Source organism: Telmatherina bonti (genome assembly GCF_933228915.1).
Source record: "Telmatherina bonti genome assembly, chromosome: 2".
Taxonomy (NCBI): Eukaryota; Metazoa; Chordata; class Actinopteri; order Atheriniformes; family Telmatherinidae; genus Telmatherina; species Telmatherina bonti.
The window spans coordinates 42,108,754-42,126,533 of record NC_136620.1 but is presented as its reverse complement, the minus strand read 5'-3'; the positions used below and the strand labels follow the sequence as shown (position 1 = coordinate 42,126,533).

Here is a 17,780-nt window from a genome sequence, read left to right as displayed (position 1 = left end):
TTTAGATGTTCTACATGTCCTTCAGACAGGACATCGTTTCCACAACCTCCACTGAGTCCAGGAGGCCGCCCAGGATGGTCCTCCTCACCAGACTGTCTTTTTCCTCGTGTCCCAGTTGGTGATGCTAGTGTCACCACAGAGTCCCGAAGGGCCTCAGCAAGAACCTGCTGGATGGAGGTCTACAGATGCTGGATGGAGGTCTGGAGATGCTGGATGGAGGTCTGGAGATGCTGGGTGGAGGTCTGGAGATGCTGGATGGAGGTCTGGAGATGCTGGGTGGAGGTCTGGAGATGCTGGATGGAGGTCTGCAGATGCTGGATGGAGGTCTACAGATGCTAGATGGAGGTCTGGAGATGCTGGATGGAGGTCTGGAGATGCTGGGTGGAGGTCTACAGATGCTAGATGGAGGTCTGGAGATGCTGGATGGAGGTCTGGAGATGCTGGATGGAGGTCTGGAGATGCTGGGTGGAGGTCTACAGATGCTAGATGGAGGTCTGGAGATGCTGGATGGAGGTCTACAGATGCTGGATGGAGGTCTGGAGATGCTGGATGGAGGTCTGGAGATGCTGGATGGAGGTCTACAGATGCTAGATGGAGGTCTGGAGATGCTGGATGGAGGTCTACAGATGCTGGATGGAGGTCTGGAGATGCTGGATGGAGGTCTGGAGATGCTGGGTGGAGGTCTGGAGATGCTGGATGGAGGTCTGGAGATGCTGGGTGGAGGTCTGGAGATGCTGGATGGAGGTCTACAGATGCTAGATGGAGGTCTGGAGATGCTGGATGGAGGTCTGGAGATGCTGGATGGAGGTCTGGAGATGCTGGGTGGAGGTCTGGAGATGCTGGATGGAGGTCTACAGATGCTAGATGGAGGTCAGAAGATGCTGGATGGAGGTCTGGAGATGCTGGATGGAGGTCTGGAGATGCTGGATGGAGGTCTGGAGATGCTGGGTGGAGGTCTGGAGATGCTGGATGGAGGTCTACAGATGCTAGATGGAGGTCAGAAGATGCTGGATGGAGGTCTGGAGATGCTGGGTGGAGGTCTGCAGATGCTGGATGGAGGTCTGGAGATGCTGGGTGGAGGTCTGGAGATGCTAAGTGGAGGTCTGGAGATGCTGGATGGAGGTCTACAGATGCTGGATGGAGGTCTGGAGATGCTGGATGGAGATCTGCAGATGCTGGATGGAGGTCTGCAGATGCCGGAAGGAGGTCTGCAGATGCTGGATGGAGGTCTGCAGATGCTGGATGGAGGTCTGCAGATGCCGGAAGGAGGTCTGCAGATGCCGGATGGAGGTCTGGAGATGCCGGATGGAGGTCTGCAGATGCCGGATGGAGGTCTGCAGATGCTGGATGGAGGTCTGGAGATGCTGGATGGAGATCTGCAGATGCTGGATGGAGGTCTGCAGATGCTGGATGGAGGTCTGCAGATGCTGGATGGAGGTCTGGAGATGCTGGATGGAGGTCTGCAGATGCTGGATGGAGGTCTGCAGATGCTGGATGGAGGTCTGCAGATGCTGGATGGAGGTCTGCAGATGCCGGATGGAGGTCTGGAGATGCTGGATGGAGGTCTGGAGATGCTGGATGGAGGTCTGCAGATGCTGGATGGAGGTCTGGAGATGCTGGATGGAGGTCTGGAGATGCTGGATGGAGGTCTGCAGATGCTGGATGGAGGTCTGCAGATGCTGGATGGAGGTCTGCAGATGCTGGATGGAGGTCTGCAGATGCCGGATGGAGGTCTGGAGATGCTGGATGGAGGTCTGGAGATGCTGGAAGGAGGTCTGCAGATGCTGGATGGAGGTCTGGAGATGCTGGATGGAGGTCTGGAGATGCTGGATGGAGGTCTGCAGATGCTGGATGGAGGTCTGCAGATGCTGGATGGAGGTCTGCAGATGCTGGATGGAGATCTGGAGATGCTGGATGGAGGTCTGCAGATGCCGGATGGAGGTCTGGAGATGCTGGATGGAGGTCTGGAGATGCTGGATGGAGGTCTGCAGATGCTGGATGGAGGTCTGGAGATGCTGGATGGAGGTCTGGAGATGCTGGATGGAGGTCTGCAGATGCTGGATGGAGGTCTGCAGATGCTGGATGGAGGTCTGCAGATGCTGGATGGAGATCTGGAGATGCTGGATGGAGGTCTGCAGATGCTGGATGGAGGTCTTCAGTCCTCAGGAGACCAGCTTTAATGGTGTACCATGGGTGGTTTCTGTGTTACAGGGCGGTAGGAGCTCAGAACATCTGCTAACACATTGTAGAAGAGAGATGTTCACGCTGCAGAAGGTTTAAGCTCTGAGCTCTGAGGACCAGATTAGTTGCTAAGAAGTCGTTTTTCATCAAAGTCTGGAGAGATGTTACGAGCAAGACGAAGCTGGATCAGACTGAAACACTGAGCGGTTTCTGGTGAGATTCTTCATCCACATCAGGTCCACCTGGAAGAAGCTGATGGACTGGATGTGGTCTCAGGTCTCCATGAAGCCCAGAAGCTTATCTAACTGGTTCACATGCAGCCTGCCGATACAAGCCTGCTGCGTGGTGGATCAGGACCTTCAGCTGCTGGAGATGAAGGAGGACCAACGGTTCTGCAGAACCTGCACATTTATACTTTGTAAAACCAAAATCACTGACTGATTTTGTGATTTCAGATCAACTGAGATAAAAATATGCAAATGAATCTGAACAGTGTGTAAAGTTCTGCTGTGTTGTAAAACAATACCGGAAATAAACGGCGTTGCCTTCAAAATAAAAGCACTGGATCGCTAGCTCCCCTGCAGAGCAGGGTCTGGACACGAGATGGTGATAAAACCATTTTTAGGGAGACTACCTCTTCATATTATTATAATTTTACTCATCAAGCCTTCACTCTAGCTTCCAGGTACGTGTTTGGTTTCTTATTGGAATGAATGAAAATATTCTGTTAAATGAATATTTTTAGTTGTAAAATTAAGTCTTTTTTTCTTTCTTTGTAAGTACTTCATGTTTGCTTTGTGTTACTTTAATTAGTTAAATGTACTAAATGAGAATGATGGGATTGTTTTTCAGAATAAAACAACCATGTACAGAAAAGAAAAGAAAAACAATAATACAAGACAATCAATACACATTTAATTGATTTCATTCATATTTATTTGCTAAAGTTGAATTTATTGTAAACATTTTATAGCAGGAAGTTGTTTCTTCTTCTTGTACTAATTCGTAAGTTACAATGAGATGACTTTTTGTAATTTACATTTAAGAAACATTTTGAGTGCTTTAGACAGAAAGTCATGTTTCCTGGTGAATTATGAGGTGTTGGGTGAGAAACTGCTTTAGCTTGATCGACGTGTACGTTTTGTGCATCTGTTCCTGTATTTGTTTGTTACAGTTGATTTGGAGCCATTGAGGGAAGAAATAAGTTTAGTTATCTGGATAAAAAAACAAAGTAAAGTGTGTTGACTTTCCCTTCCATTCTTACAAATAAATCATCAACCACTTGTCTGAAGGACCGACTGTGCTGTGGCGGCGATGTTCAACCTTTTCCCATCATTAGAAGGATGTAACCCTGCAGCCCAGTTCCCCCTAAACCTGCTGCAGGAGTTTCATTTCCATCCTGGTCCAGGTTCCACATGCAGAACAATGTGACCTCCAGACGGTCGGACCGGGAAAACAACATCATAATAACATAGAAATAATAAAAATGCCACATTTTTTCTTTGTTTCAGTACAAAGAAGGACAAGTATGTATTTACCAAGTCTTTTTAAAAAATACCACAAACAACCTGACATTTCTGGATAAAAATAAAGTTTTAACAATATTTAGCTTTTAAAATTTACTTCCTTTTTAAAATATTGTTTGCATATATTCCACATATAAAATGTGATCCATTTTATTCCTTCATCATCCTAACCTCTTAGTCTGATGAAGGATGGCGGGGAAGCTGGAGCCTATCCCAGCAGGCTGTGGGTGAAAGGCAGGGTACACCCTGGACATCTCGCCAGTCCATCGCAGGGACACACGGAGACAAACAACCACTCACGCTCACACTCACTCCCAGGGGCAATTTAGAGTGACCAATTAACCTAACACGCATGTCTTTGGATGGTGGGAGGAAGCCGGAGAACCCGAAGAGAACCCATGCACACACGGGGAGAACATGCAGACTCCACACAGAAAGGCCACTGTCCAAGCCTTGCCCAGCTGAGGATCAGACCAGCGACCTTCTTGCTGTGCGAACCACTATTCCACCGTGCAGCCCTGATCCATTTTATATTTTTATTGAATATATTTTAAATGTAAAGTTTTTTTTATTTTATTGTTTTATTGATCAATAAATTAAGCAATTTAATGTATTTATTAAACACATTACATCACCTTTAGAAGTATTAAATTATTTTATAAATATCAGATATATTTTTTTCTACATATATAAAGTTTTCAACTATTTTCTATTTTATGCACATGTGTTAAATTTGAATTATTCTAGTTTTATTTTAAATGTACATTCGTGTACATTTCCACGAATACTGCCTCATCATGCAAACTCAAGTCGCATGTCTGAAGTCAGAACGAAAAGAAAAAGTTCTTTTCGTTTCCACCTGACAGAAAGACTGTTATTCTGAAAAGACTTTCCGGAAGCAGAAAGGACTCCTTGTGTTGGACTTGACAGACCTCAGGACGAGGTGGAAGCTGGTGTTGTCTGCTGGGAACCTGATTGACTAACAGCACCAACGCCCATAAAGTGGAGACATCCAGGAAATGAAACGAGCTTCTTCACGCGCACTCGTGTCCTCGCGCTGAAGTCCCGGATCCACGTCCAGACCAGGTCCAGACCTTCAACTTTGCTGCTTCCTCACCACCGAGTCTTCCTCACCGCCGAGTCTTCCTCACCACCGAGTCTTCCTCACCGCCCAGCAGCCACTTCAGACCCGCGGACGCCCGACCACCCGGATCATGGCCACCACCATCGATAAGGAGGCTTGCAGAGAAGCTTACAACCAGGTCCGAGATGACAACACGGAGACCAACTGGTAAGGGTTTCCCCTGGTCCGGGTCCGCGTCCGGGTCCGGGTCCAGGTCTGGGTCCGGGTCCGGGTCCGAGTCCCGGTCCCGGTCCCGGTCCCCTCATCCACACAAGCCCACGCGCGAGACACGAGCAGCAGTGAATTTGTCCACGGACGTGTTTATTGATGAATGGATGGAGGAAAACGTGGATCCGCGGGATGCTGATCGATAACTGATCAGATCGATCTGCGTGATTCTGGTTTTAGATGCGCTAACTTCAGGCGCAGAGTTGCACCTGCTCGCTCTGGAAGCGCGCGGACGCGACCAGTTTGACTCTGGGCGAACCTGCAGTGAAAGCGGCCAGAACCGGGGCACGCGCCCCCGCGCGCGGTGGACGGCCTCGCCGCGCGCGGCTCCGAGGCCCAGCAGGCTGGAAGTAATTTCCTTTGTCCTGTATTCAGAGAGGAGAACCTCACTGTGGGGACATTTACACATGGCTGACGCACAGCTGAGGCGTGCACGGGCGCTTTAGGGGCTCGTGCACGCAGAGCCGCCTGGTGAGACGTGTAATAACGCAGACTGTATGGTAATAACGCAGTGTGCTTCCTCCAGGACCGCCTTCAAGTACGAGGGTTCGACCATCGTGCCCGCGGGACAGGGGACCGAGTACGCGGACTTCAAGCAACTGTGCACAGGTAAGAGCTGTTCTTCTTCTGCCTGTCTCGGCTCGGCTCAGGTCGGGACTGTCGCCCGCCGGCCTCCGGCCGGATAATCTGGCTGTTTCCGGGCTTCACGTGCAGCTCAGCACTTTGTGGAGACTTTCAGCTTTGTTGTGTAGCTGTGAGATGCTGGGGGTCTGCTGGGGGTCTGCTGGGGGTCTGCTGGGGGTCTGCTGGGGGTCTGCTGAGGGTCTAGTGGGGGTCTGCTGGAGGTCTGCTGGGGGTGCTTCACAGCGCCCTCCTCCTCGCGCATTGCTTCCTGCTCATCTTTGGGCTTGTTTTCCTTTTTTAGACATGAAGTCGTTTCTCTGCTGTGATTGGAGAAGGAGCTGATTCAGACTGATCGATCAGAGTATTTATCTTTAACTTTTTACCACACTGAGAGCTGAGACACCACCTGTGTGAGACACAAGGAGGTCCAGTTCCGCCCGGCTTTATCAGCACAGGTCACCACCAGGTCACTTCCAGACACTTACAGCAGGATCATCAATGACACCCCGCATCCATCAGTTCATTTACAGATATTCAGGCAACAATGCACACAAGATGTTCTCAGAACACTTCAGAAATATTCCAGATATGGTTGGAAGTAATTTGATCTCAAAATTCAGTATTTTTAGGGGCGTGTCCTTTTGATTGACAGGTACCCGATCTCCTGCTGCAAGAAGGAGGAACGTAGAACAACCGCGGTTTTTAGACGCTTAAAAGCGTGACTTAGCTTTAGCTGCTTACTACCGTTAGCTGGTTAGCTCATGTTAGCTGGTTAGCTCATGTTAGCTCCTGTTAGCTCGGTTAGCTCCTGTTAGCTCGGTTAGCTCTTAGATACAGAAAGCTCGGAGTTCGCTCGATGTCAATCATCCACCATGACGCTCACAGCCCCCCTCTCAGCTCCACCTCTTTGCCCATATTTGTATTTTCCGGGTGAGATGACGCGCATGCCCCTGCCAAGATGGTGATGGTAGGAACCGCCCACCGAGCTTCAATTCAACTCTTCAGAAACCTACGAGTGACGTCACGGAGGCTCCGCCCATCTTTTATATGCAGTCTGTTGTCAGAGCCTGTGGTGTTAGCGTTAGCTGCTAATGTGAGACTTTTTAACCCAGTTCGATACGTATTCATACAGAGATAAAACAGATTATTACCAAGTATTACAAACTGAAACCTATCGATTGCGATCCCATTAAAATAAATGCAGTTTATTACTTTTTGTTGATGCATTTCCCCATTTTGTTTGGAGATATTTCAATGTCAGACATCAGATGGATCAATACGTCGATAGATCACGGCAGGCTGAGATGACACACAAGTAATCCTCGATTTAATAGTAAAGTCGGGTTTGACTGTTTTATTGCATGTGTGCACATTGTCGCCCATAAAGTTCCTCTGATAAATGAACCAGCAGGTGGGAAACGTTTAGTCATGACATGAACAGTGCAGGTGAATCCTGATCAGGTGACATGAAGAGCTGCACCTTCGGCCTCTAATCCGGTAAAATTACACCGCTTCAGGCACATCTTTCTTTTTGCCGTGTCACTGCCAGCGTTTCCTCTGCAGCGACTGGTGGGGGGTTAGCTGCAGAGTCAGCATGGCTTCAAAGGGAACATGAAGGAGGAAGTGGGTGAGACGAAGAGTTTTGTTGGTGCTTGTTCCTCTTTGGCAGCTCGAACACTGACGGAGGGAAACTATGACATGAATGGGTGAACAAATACCTCAGAGAGACCAGGTATGTCCCAGGTGATGTAATAAGTAGTGACGGATTGATCTGTGTTCTGACCGGGTGCATCGTTATCTGCGGTCTGAGGTCCTAACGTTAGCTGCTAATGTGAGCATAGACTGCAGATAAAAGATGGGCAAAGCCTTTGTGACGTCACTCCTAAGTTTCTGAAGAGCGGAAGTGAAGCTGGGTGGGAGGTCCCCACATCGCCATCTCAGCGGCATCATTCTGGGAAAAAGCAAAAGTGGGGAAATAGTTGGAGTTAAAGGATATCCGATACCTGTCAATCAAAAGGACGTGCTCATAATCATGTCAAATTTCAAGATTAAAATTGTAACCGGCTGACTATTAACCCACAGCCCCCCACCCCACCCCCTCCGTTGTCATGAAGGTAAAGTTGACCTATCGAAGCTAACTTTTTTTTTTTTTTTTTGGAGGCTGTAAACATCTTTATTTCTTTTTAATGTGGAAGTTTATGGGGATTGACTTCACTTTTAACTGCTGGAGGTTGTTGCTTGGTCAGAGCCCATCATCTTAGCGCTAGCTGCTATTGTGAGAGTTCACCATCTTAGCGTTAGCTGCTAATGTGAGAGTCCACCTTCTTAGCGCTAGCTGCTAATGTGAGAGTTCACCATCTTAGCGTTAGCTGCTAATGTGAGAGTCCACCATCTTAGCGTTAGCTGCTAATGTGAGAGTTCACCATCTTAGCGCTAGCTGCTAATGTGAGAGTTCACCATCTTAGCGCTAGCTGCTAATGTGAGAGTCCACCATCTTAGCGCTAGCTGCTAATGTGAGAGTACCCGTCTTAGCGCTTGCTGCTAATGTGAGAGTCCACCATTTTAGCATTAGCTGCTAATGTCAGAGTCAACCAATTCAGTTCAATTCAATTCAACTTTATTCATATAGTGTCAAATCACGGCAATGCCATCTCAAGACGCTTTACAGACAGAGGGGAAAACATAATGAAGGCCAATTCATAACAGCCTATATAAGGAAATCAATAGATTGAGTTGAGTCCAACTCAATCTCCCATCCTGAGCAAGCACACTGGCGACAGTGGGAAGGAAAAAACTCCCTTTTAACAGGAAGGAAACCTCCGGCAGAACCCGGCTCAAGGACAGGCAGCCATCTGCCTCTGCTGTGTGGGGGGAAGAGGACAGAAAGACAACAGACAACAGGAACTGCTACTCCCGGCCAGGGAGACCTGCTGAGACAGGAGACATACATGTTAATGATGCAACACTGTTATGGGGGGGGATAAAAGAGAGAGATAAAGAGAAAGAAGCTCAGTGTATCAGGAAATGTCCCTCAGCAGTCTAAACCTATAGCAGCATAACTAAGGGATGCTAACCATCCCTAGCTATAGGACTTATCAAAAAGATAAGTCTTCAGCCTAGTCTTAAAGGTGGGGAGGGTGTCTGCTTCCCTAACACTAACTGGGAGCTTATTCCATAAGAGAGGGGCCTGATAACCAAAGGCTCTGCCTCCTGCTCGGCTCTTTGAGACTCTAGGAACCACAAGTAAGCCTGCAGTCTGCGAACGAAGTACTCTGCTTGGTATATAAGGAACTATGAGGTCTTTGATATATAGTGGTGCCTGGTTGTGGAGGGCTTTATATGTAAAGAGAAGGATTTTAAATTCTATTCTAGATTCAACAGGCAGCCAATGAAGAGAGGCTGAAACTGGAGAAATATGATCTCTCCTGCTGGTTCTGGTCAGGACTCTGGCTGCAGAATTCTGGATCAGCTGAAGGCTTTTCAGGGCATATTTAGGACAGCCCAGTAATAGAGAGTTACAGTAATCTAGTCTCGAAGTAACAAAAGCGTGAACCAGTTTTTCTGCATCACTCTGAGACAGAATGTCCCTAATTTTGGCTATATTACGTAAATGAAAGAAGGCTGTTTTAGTAACCTGCTTAATATGTGGACCAAAGGACAGGTCAGGGTCAAATATTACTCCAAGGTTTCTCACTGTAGCACTGGAAGCTAAAGTAATGCCATCCAGGTTCATTACAAAACCGGGAAATTTAGCTCTGAGTTTTCCAGATCCAACGAGAATTACTTCAGTCTTATCTGAGTTTAAGAGGAGAAAATTTCTAGACATCCAAGTCTTTATCTCTATGAGACAATTTTGTAGCCTATTGGGCTGATTTGTTTCATCTGGTTTAAAGGATAAGTATAGTTGAGTATCATCTGCATAACAATGAAAGTTTATTCCATGCTGTCTAATAATTTTGCCTAAAGGGAGCATATATAGCGTGAAGAGTATTGGTCCAAGTACAGAACCTTGAGGAACTCCATGACTTACTGTAGTTTGTCAGGAGGACTTGTCATTTACATGAACAAACTGAAGTCTATCAGATAAATATGATTTAAACCAGCTTAACGCTGTACCTGTAATTCCAATCACCTGTTCTAGTCTTTGTAACAGAATGTTATGATCGACTGTATCAAATGCAGCACTAAGATCAAGCAAGATAAGTACGGACACAAGTCCTTTGTCTGAGGCCATAAGAAGGTCATTAGTAACTTTCACCAATGCTGTCTCAGTGCTATGATGAGCTCTAAATCCTGACTGGAACTCTTCAAATAAATTATTTCTGCTCAGGTGGGCATGTAGCTGAGCGGAAACTATTTTCTCCAGAATTTTGGACATAAACGGGAGATTAGATATAGGTCTATAATTTGCTATCACCTCTGGATCCAGAGATTGCTTTTTAAGTAAAGGCTTGATTACAGCAGTTTTAAATGATTGTGGTACATATCCTGTCACTAAAGACATATTGATAAGATTTAGTAGTGATGTATTAATTAAAGGGAAAATGTCCTTAAAGAGGCTCGTTGGGAGAGGGTCTAAGATACAGGTGGATGGTTTAGATGAAGCTATTATTTTAGTTAATTCAGAGGGTTGGACAGGACAGAAACTATTTAGACACAAGTCAGATCCTGGTTCTAAGGATGCTTCGGAGACCACAACAGGCTCAACATTATAAGTAGAAGGAAGAATATTGTGGATTTGATCTCTGATAGTATCAATTTCCTCAAGTTCCTGAAAAAATACATGAAATCATCACAGCTAAGTGAGAAAGGAATACATGGCTCCACAGCGCTCCGGTTCCTAGTAAGCCTAGCTACAGTGCTGAAAAGAAACCGAGGGTTGTTTTTGTTTTCCTCTATCAATGATGAATAATAAGCTGTTCTTGCCGTACGTAAGGCTTTTTTGTATACAATTAAACTTTCTTTCCAGGTTAAGTGAGACTCCTCTAGTCCTGATGAACGCCATCTGTTTTCCAAACGCCTTGACGCCTGTTTTAGAGCTCGAAGCTGGGAATTACACCAGGGAGCCTTCATAATTTTACCTAATTTCTTCTTCTTTAGGGGAGCAACATTCTCCAAGGTTGTACGCATCTTAGCATTAGCTGCTGATGAGACAGTTCACCATCTTAGCGTCAGCTGCTAATGTAAGAGTCCACCATCTTAGCGTTAGCTGCTAATGTGAGAGTCCACCATCTTAGCGCTAGCTGCTAATGTGAGAGTCCACCATTTTAGCATTAGCTGCTAATTTCAGAGTCCACGATTTTAGGATTAGCTGCTAATGAGACAGTTCACCGTCTTAGCGTCAGCTGCTAATGTTAGAGTTCACTATCTTAGCGTTAGTTGCTAATGTGAGAATCTCTGGTCCTAGTATTAGCTGCTGTCTGATCTCGTGGTCTTAGCAGTAGCTGCTAATGTGCGAGTCCACCATAATAGCATTAGCTGCTAATGTGAGACTCCACCTTCTTAGCGCTAGCTGCTAATGTGAGAGCTCACCATCTTAGCGCTAGCTGCTAAAGTGAGAGTCCACCATCTTAGCGCTAGCTGCTAATGTGAGAGTCCACCATTTTAGCATTAGCTGCTAATTTCAGAGTCCATGATCTTAGCATTAGCTGCTAATGAGACAGTTGACCGTCTTGGCGTCAGCTGCTAATGTGAGAATCTGTGGTCTTATTATTAGCTGCTGTCTGATCTCGCGATCTTAGCAGTAGCTGCTAATATGAGAGTCCACCATCTTAGCGTTAGCTGCTAATGTGAGAGTCCACCTTGTTAGCGTTAGCTGCTAATGTGAGAGTCTACCTTGTTAGCGTTAGCTGCTAATGTGAGAGTCTACCTTGTTAGCGTTAGCTGCTAATGTGAGAGTTCACCTTCTTAGCGTTAGTTGCTAATGTATCTGTAGTCCTAGCATTAGCTGCTGTCTGAGCCCGCGGTCTTAGCAGTTGCTGCTAATGTTAGATGTGATTTTTAACCTCTTCATCTCTAAGAAAGCCAATGATTAAACACAATTTTCCAGTTTTCAGGAAGAATCCAGAAAAATAAAGAAGAATTTGTCTGCAGGGCGAATCCCAGCTGTTCCAGTTTACTCCCAGTAACATTGTTGCTGTTTCCATGAGATTCTCTTACTGTAACAATGAAAGTATTCATTAAAAATTCCAGATAATTAACTTCTTCCATCCCAAAGCCTGCAGGTGCTCTGAGACGAAACCAGTTTCCAAGTGTCAGTCAGTAACGTAAATATGGACATGTTTGGTGTCCACAGTAAGTCCAGGATCTCGACTAAAATCAAGTCACCAAAAAGCAGTTTAAACAATTAAGAAATAAATAAAACAACGTTAAAAGAGTCTAGAATATATGTAAACAAATTCTTGATCCTGATGTCCACCTGGCAGAAGGGACGACAGAAAGCAAAGATTCCAAAAAACATCTGGCTCTGAGCACGATTCAACAAACCAGAAGCAAAAGAAGGCCGAAGTTATGCTTCGCGTTGGAAAAATCTGATCGCTGCCGTTCTGTTTCCTTCTGGTCAGCTTCGTGTTAAAACGCCGCTGTTTGCTTCGTCTCATCCCGGATCTTTACCGCTTGGTGTCACCACAGACTTAACAAACAGGAAATCAGGAGAAAATAACATCTGGTCGGCGTGAGAAGCTCTCAGTCTCAGGGATGTTCGGCCCTGGTTCAGTCCTGCAGGTTTTTAGAAGTTTCCCTGCTGCAACAGACCCGACTCGGGCCTTGTTGTCAAGCTAACTACGTGTTGATCCGAGTCAACAGGGAATTAGTTCCTGCTGTCGGGTCTGGGGTGATGCTGCAGAGGTAAAAATCAACCAGAAATCTGACTTTAGATCAATATTCTGCCTCGTCTTTTCACTCTTTGACCTTGTGATTGATCTGAGATGGATTTCCAGCAGAAATCCTGTGTGAGGACAGAACCGAGGATCTTTGCCCTGCAGCTCAGACGGCATTCAGAGTTTCTGTCAGTCACCTGGAAGATTATAACTTACCTGCATAAACACCTTCTTAGGTCAGTTTTACAGAGAAGTAGACGAAGTAAAACACATAAAAACATCTGTAGAAAGGAGAAATGGACCAGTCAGTCCCAAACTGGACGTCTGGATGAGGCGTGGAGCAGCTCCGTTGGAGGCGAGGAGCAGCTCCGTTGGAGGACCTGGACTCCTCCAGGAGTCTGCAGAAACCAGAACAAACTCAGAGGAATAAATGCAGGATTTCACACGAGTTCAGACACAGCTGAGAATTAAAAGGTGAAAATGTAGCCTGATGATGACGAGGCACCTTATTTGTCCAAGGACCTCTGCACGTGCACCTGCATGTCTGAACATGCACATCACGCCTGCACATGCACGCCTGTGCATGTGGCCCTGCAGGGGTATTTGGAGGAACTCCAGGCGTGCATGAGAACAGATGTGACTTCAGTTTGTATGATAAGGCGAGTCAGTCCTGCGGGTCTGGTTCCCTACACGCGTGTGGAAACGTGCACGTATGTCCATTTTGAAAGAGCAGCAGGAACGTTCCTCTGATCATCATGCGAAATTCTGGATCTTTCTGGAATGAAATCTTTCTGGTTTGACAAATTCATGCCGATCTGGAAGCTGCGATAAACAACTTCGTCACGTATGTACACAAAATAAGAAGTTCATGAAACATTTAGTTCTAAAGTTCTTAAAATAAAAAATAAACAGCTTAGTTCCTCCATATATTTAACATTTTATACATGTTTACATTTAATAAAATCAAGAAATGTTTGATATTTTCTTGTGCAAAAACAAAGAAAATGTGGCATTTCTATTATATCAGGCCGTCTGGAGGCCGCATGGACCTACGTGTGGAACCCGGACCCACGTGTGGAACCCGGATCCCCGTGTGGAACCCGGACCCACGTGTGGAACCCGGACCCACGTGTGGAACCCGGATCCCCGTGTGGAACCCGGATCCCCGTGTGGAACCCGGACCCACGTGTGGAACCCGAACCCACGTGTGGAACCCAGACCCATGTGTGGAACCCGGACCCCCGTGTGGAACACAAACCCACGTCTGTAACCTGGACCATGACGGAAGTAAAAGTCCTGCTTCAGGTTCTGGAGGAACTGGGCTGAGAAAGTACCCAGTACTGCATGGAACCGGCGTTCTAGATCACTTCAGCATGTTGGTTCTGCAGGAACCTTCACACTGGCTTGAGCTGCAATAAAGGATTATTTTCCGTTTTCATAATTTATTCTTTTATCACCTTTTCTTTCTTTTATTATCTGCCATGTACAGAAACCTTCTAGTTTTATGAATCAACAGATGCGTCCCTGCGATGGACTGGCGAGCTGTCCAGGGTGTTCTCCGCCTTTCGCCCAAAGCCTGCTGGATAGGCTCCAGCTCCCCGCTACCCTGAATTGGATAAGCGGTTAGGAAAAGGAATGAATGAATCAGCAGAGGCATTTTATCTGAGATGAAGTTGGAAACGGAAAAGGCAGATTTCCCATTTTTCCTTGACTGGATTCAGTCCACCGTCTGGACTGAATCCAGTCGGTGTTGTTGTGAAATCTCTGACAGTCGGAGACGAAGGCAGCAGCAGATGTATTGTTGCAGGCGTGGCGACTGACTCATGGAGCCTGCTGACCTGAATGCGTCCTGCTCGCTCTGAAAGCTTCACTGCAGAAACTTCCTTGTTGTTTCCACACACAGTGTCTCAGTGTGGGAACATGTACGTCTGAATTCTGATCGCATCGCTGATGAATAACATTTGCAGCTTTTCTCCAAGCGGATTAACCTGAACGCTGCATCGGCAGCATGAGGAATTTTAATTACAAAGCAAAGTCCAGGTTTCTGGACTTCTCCTCTTTTTTTTTAAACTGACTGAAACTTTTATTCTGAAAGAACTTATGCTAATTAGTTCCTTTTCTAACCAATCAGGAAAGTTTGTAGAATTATACAGAAACAGAGAAAAAAAAAGCACCTGAAGAAGAAAATAACAAAAACGTTGTGAACTGGCGTCATAATGCGAAAGTGAGCTCAGCACTGCCCACTAGTGGATGAGCTGACTAAGTAACCATGGCAACACATGAATGCACGTGGACAGACACGTTTGACGTTTGCAATGGACGTCCACATTTATGTACGTAAGGAAGCAGAAATGGAGCTCCAGAGATGAAGACTGTCTCCATAGCAACGGCAGCTAATACCAGGTTTATTAATATGTGGAAAATGAAAGAGGTTACAGTTTGTTCAAAGTCTCCACTTGGGCCCAGTTTGACCCAGTTTGGACCAGTTTGGACCAGTTTGACCCAGTTTGGACCAGTTTAGACCAGTTTGGACCAGTTTGGACCGGTTTTGACCGGTGTGGACCAGCTGGCTCTTTCTCTTTGGGTTTTCTGTTAGACGACGAAGGAAAACGTAAAACTCCAGGAACTGTTTCATGTTTCCGTCCTGCTGCAACCCGCGGTCTGGTTCTGGTTTGGTTTTTACTGTTTCCTCTGTGAGCTCATCTGATCCGATCCAGAACCACCATCAGGTCTGTTTGTCTGTCTCCCCCCAGACGACGCTCGTTTATTCGGCTTCGTCAGAATCACGACGGGAGATGCGATGAGCAAGCGAGCCAAGTTCACCCTCATCACCTGGATTGGCGAGAACGTCAGTGGGCTGCAACGGGCCAAGATCAGCACCGACAAGACGCTGGTGAAGGATGTGGTGCAGGTCAGCGCCGTTGTAGAACTTCCTAGAACTATACAGAACCATGCAGAACCTGAACATTAACGATGAACAATAATACAGGTGATGTTTACTTCTGGTTTCCATGCTAACCCCCCCCCCCAACATTCGTCTTGTGTTTGCAGAATTTCGCCAAGGAGTTCATGATCAGCGACCCCCGGGAACTGGACGAGGACTACATCCGAATGGAGCTGAAGAAGGCTGGCGGAGCCAACTACGACGCCCAGGCCGAGTAGAGCGGTGCCACGATCCGCCGGAAGCGGCGGGGATCCGGATGGGGGTGGGGAGTATTGGGGCAGAGCTGCTACCTCTCTGGGAGAGGGCGAGGTGGGATTAGTCTGTTTTCCACCAGTTCCAGGCCTTTAAATCGAGTTTATTCAGACCAGAAACTGTTCCTGTTGTTACACGTCTGCAATGGATCCCAAAACCGGAACTGGACCCAGTTCCTGAATTCTGATCCCTCATGGATGAAAGCTGAAACGTCGGCAAGAATCCAGAAATAAGTCAGTTTCTGATCTGCTTGGATCACGTCGGCTCGGATGTAGAAGATCAAGACTTTGTTCGTTTAGTCTGAGAACACCAAAAGATCTACATCTCTGCTGGCTGATAGCTTAGCTTAGCTGAGCTTAGCTAGCTGATTTTAGCTTAGCACAGCTAACTTAGCTTAGCTGATTTTAGCTAGCTGAGTTTAGCTTAACTGAGCTTAGCTGATTTTAGCTAGTTGAGTTTAGCTTAACTGAGTTTAGTTTATCTTATCTGAGCATAGCTTATCTTAGCTGAGCTTAGCTTAGCTGAGCTGAGCTAAACTTAGCTGAGCTTTGCTTAATTAAGTTGAGGTGAGCTTAGCTGATCTTAGCTAGCTGAGCTTAGCTTAGCACAGGAACAGAGGGAACGTCTGGATCATAACTCGTTTTCTTTAGTTTTCATGTTTTCTTCCTTGTGTGCAGATGTGTTTTTTACACTTTAGCTTTTGTGCAAATTAAATGTGTTTGATGCATAAATGTGCGATATTTAGCCTTTGTCAGATGACTTCTAGTCTTTCCGTTCAGCTAAGCTGGTTGACTGCAGAAGAAGTTTGTTGAAGTGGTTAAACTTCCCCTTTTTTCGTCCTGTAAATCGTAGGGAATGTCTTTAAGTGCCCCACCTTGCAGACAGCTGGTGCTAATGTTCGAACTCTGCAGGAGGACCTGCATGAGAACCGGTCCTCACAGAGAGCCTGTCTAAACCTGGCTCCTAAGTGTCCTGGAAGACAGACTGGTCTCCGCTCTGAGCCCTCTCTCAGTCAGCCTGGTCTCTACTGAATCTTCATCTCGTTGTCTTCTTCATCTCCGCTCCGTCGCAGTAGAATAACGTGACGTCGCCTTCAGGCTGCAGAACCGTTGGTCCAGAAAACTGGACTTGATGTTCTGAAATATCCCCCTTCTGTTGTAGTCAGGACGCACTGGACCTCCAGGATGGAAAGATCTCCATTTTCCAGCGTTTCATTGCCGCGTCTCGGTCTGATAGCTGTTTGGATTCCAGCTGCAGAGCTGATTGGATCCTTCTATCCTCCAGTCCGTAGCTGATTGGATGACGGAGGAGGATAACTGTTATTGATCCTTCATGTTGGAGAATGGAGGTCTTTTCATCTAGGTCTCATGTCATATTCTGCATGTCTACGTTTGTACTGTAACCTGCTGTGTGGCTGCTCAGCCTCCTGTGGAGAGCAGGGCATCATGGGAGCTTGTAGACTCTACACTGTGATTGGCTGTCCTTTTAAACATGGCACAGGATGAGGGTTGAGGCTCGTCATCGCAGGATGAGCCGTTTCTCAGTTGTAGCATCTGTTTCTGTCCTTTCCACCCTCCCTCCCCCATCCAAGAAGATAAAATAAAGAAATTAGTTTTTTTCTCTTGTACATTTGTTCTTTGTGTTGTTTTTTTTTAGATCAAATTTTATTTCCTCAGATGACTTTTTTTTTTTAAAGATCTTATCTTGAACATTGGTGACAAATATTTCCAGAAAAATTTTCCAGAAAAAGATCAGTCATTTCAAAATAAAAATTGATGTTTTGTTTTTCCAAAACCTGCTTTTTAGAGTGTCTTTTTTTATGTGTGAACATGAGAATTTTCTGCAGAATGAAAGCGAACGTGACGGGAAGAAGTTGGTTTGCAAAGCAGATGTTTTCAGCATCGCTCCCCTTTGCTTGGACTTACAGGAGGAATGAGGACAGACGTAAACATTCAGAAATGTTTCCAGCCTGACAAGGAAAATGGATTTTCATGAAAATTCAAGGCAATAATTCCATGAAAAAAGGAAAAGCTGCTAAAATCCTGCATTTGCTGGTTGTTTGTTGTGCTGATGTAGCATTGCAG

At 46.2% G+C, this 17,780-nt stretch overlaps 1 protein-coding gene across 1 annotated transcript; it reads left to right on the top strand.

The window, feature by feature from the left end:
* The first annotated feature begins 4,639 nt into the window (after nucleotides 1–4,639).
* On the top strand, nucleotides 4,640–17,422 carry cotl1 (coactosin-like F-actin binding protein 1). Its single transcript, XM_079252699.1, has 4 exons — nucleotides 4,640–4,998; nucleotides 5,585–5,667; nucleotides 15,254–15,411; nucleotides 15,552–17,422. Exons 1-4 carry the CDS (start codon nucleotides 4,922–4,924, stop codon nucleotides 15,660–15,662), a joined length of 429 nt encoding a protein of 142 aa, XP_079108825.1. The 5' UTR covers nucleotides 4,640–4,921; the 3' UTR covers nucleotides 15,663–17,422.
* Nucleotides 17,423–17,780: the final 358 nt, after the last annotated feature.

Bases quoted from the DNA above. Each gene is read 5' to 3' on its own strand.
- cotl1 (XM_079252699.1), top strand. From the start codon at position 4,922: ATGGCCACCACCATCGATAAGGAGGCTTGCAGAGAAGCTTACAACCAG. The intron at 4,999-5,584 runs GTAAGGGTTTCC...TGCTTCCTCCAG, and splicing joins GACAACACGGAGACCAACTG to GACCGCCTTCAAGTACGAGG. The intron at 5,668-15,253 runs GTAAGAGCTGTT...GTCTCCCCCCAG, and splicing joins CTTCAAGCAACTGTGCACAG to ACGACGCTCGTTTATTCGGC.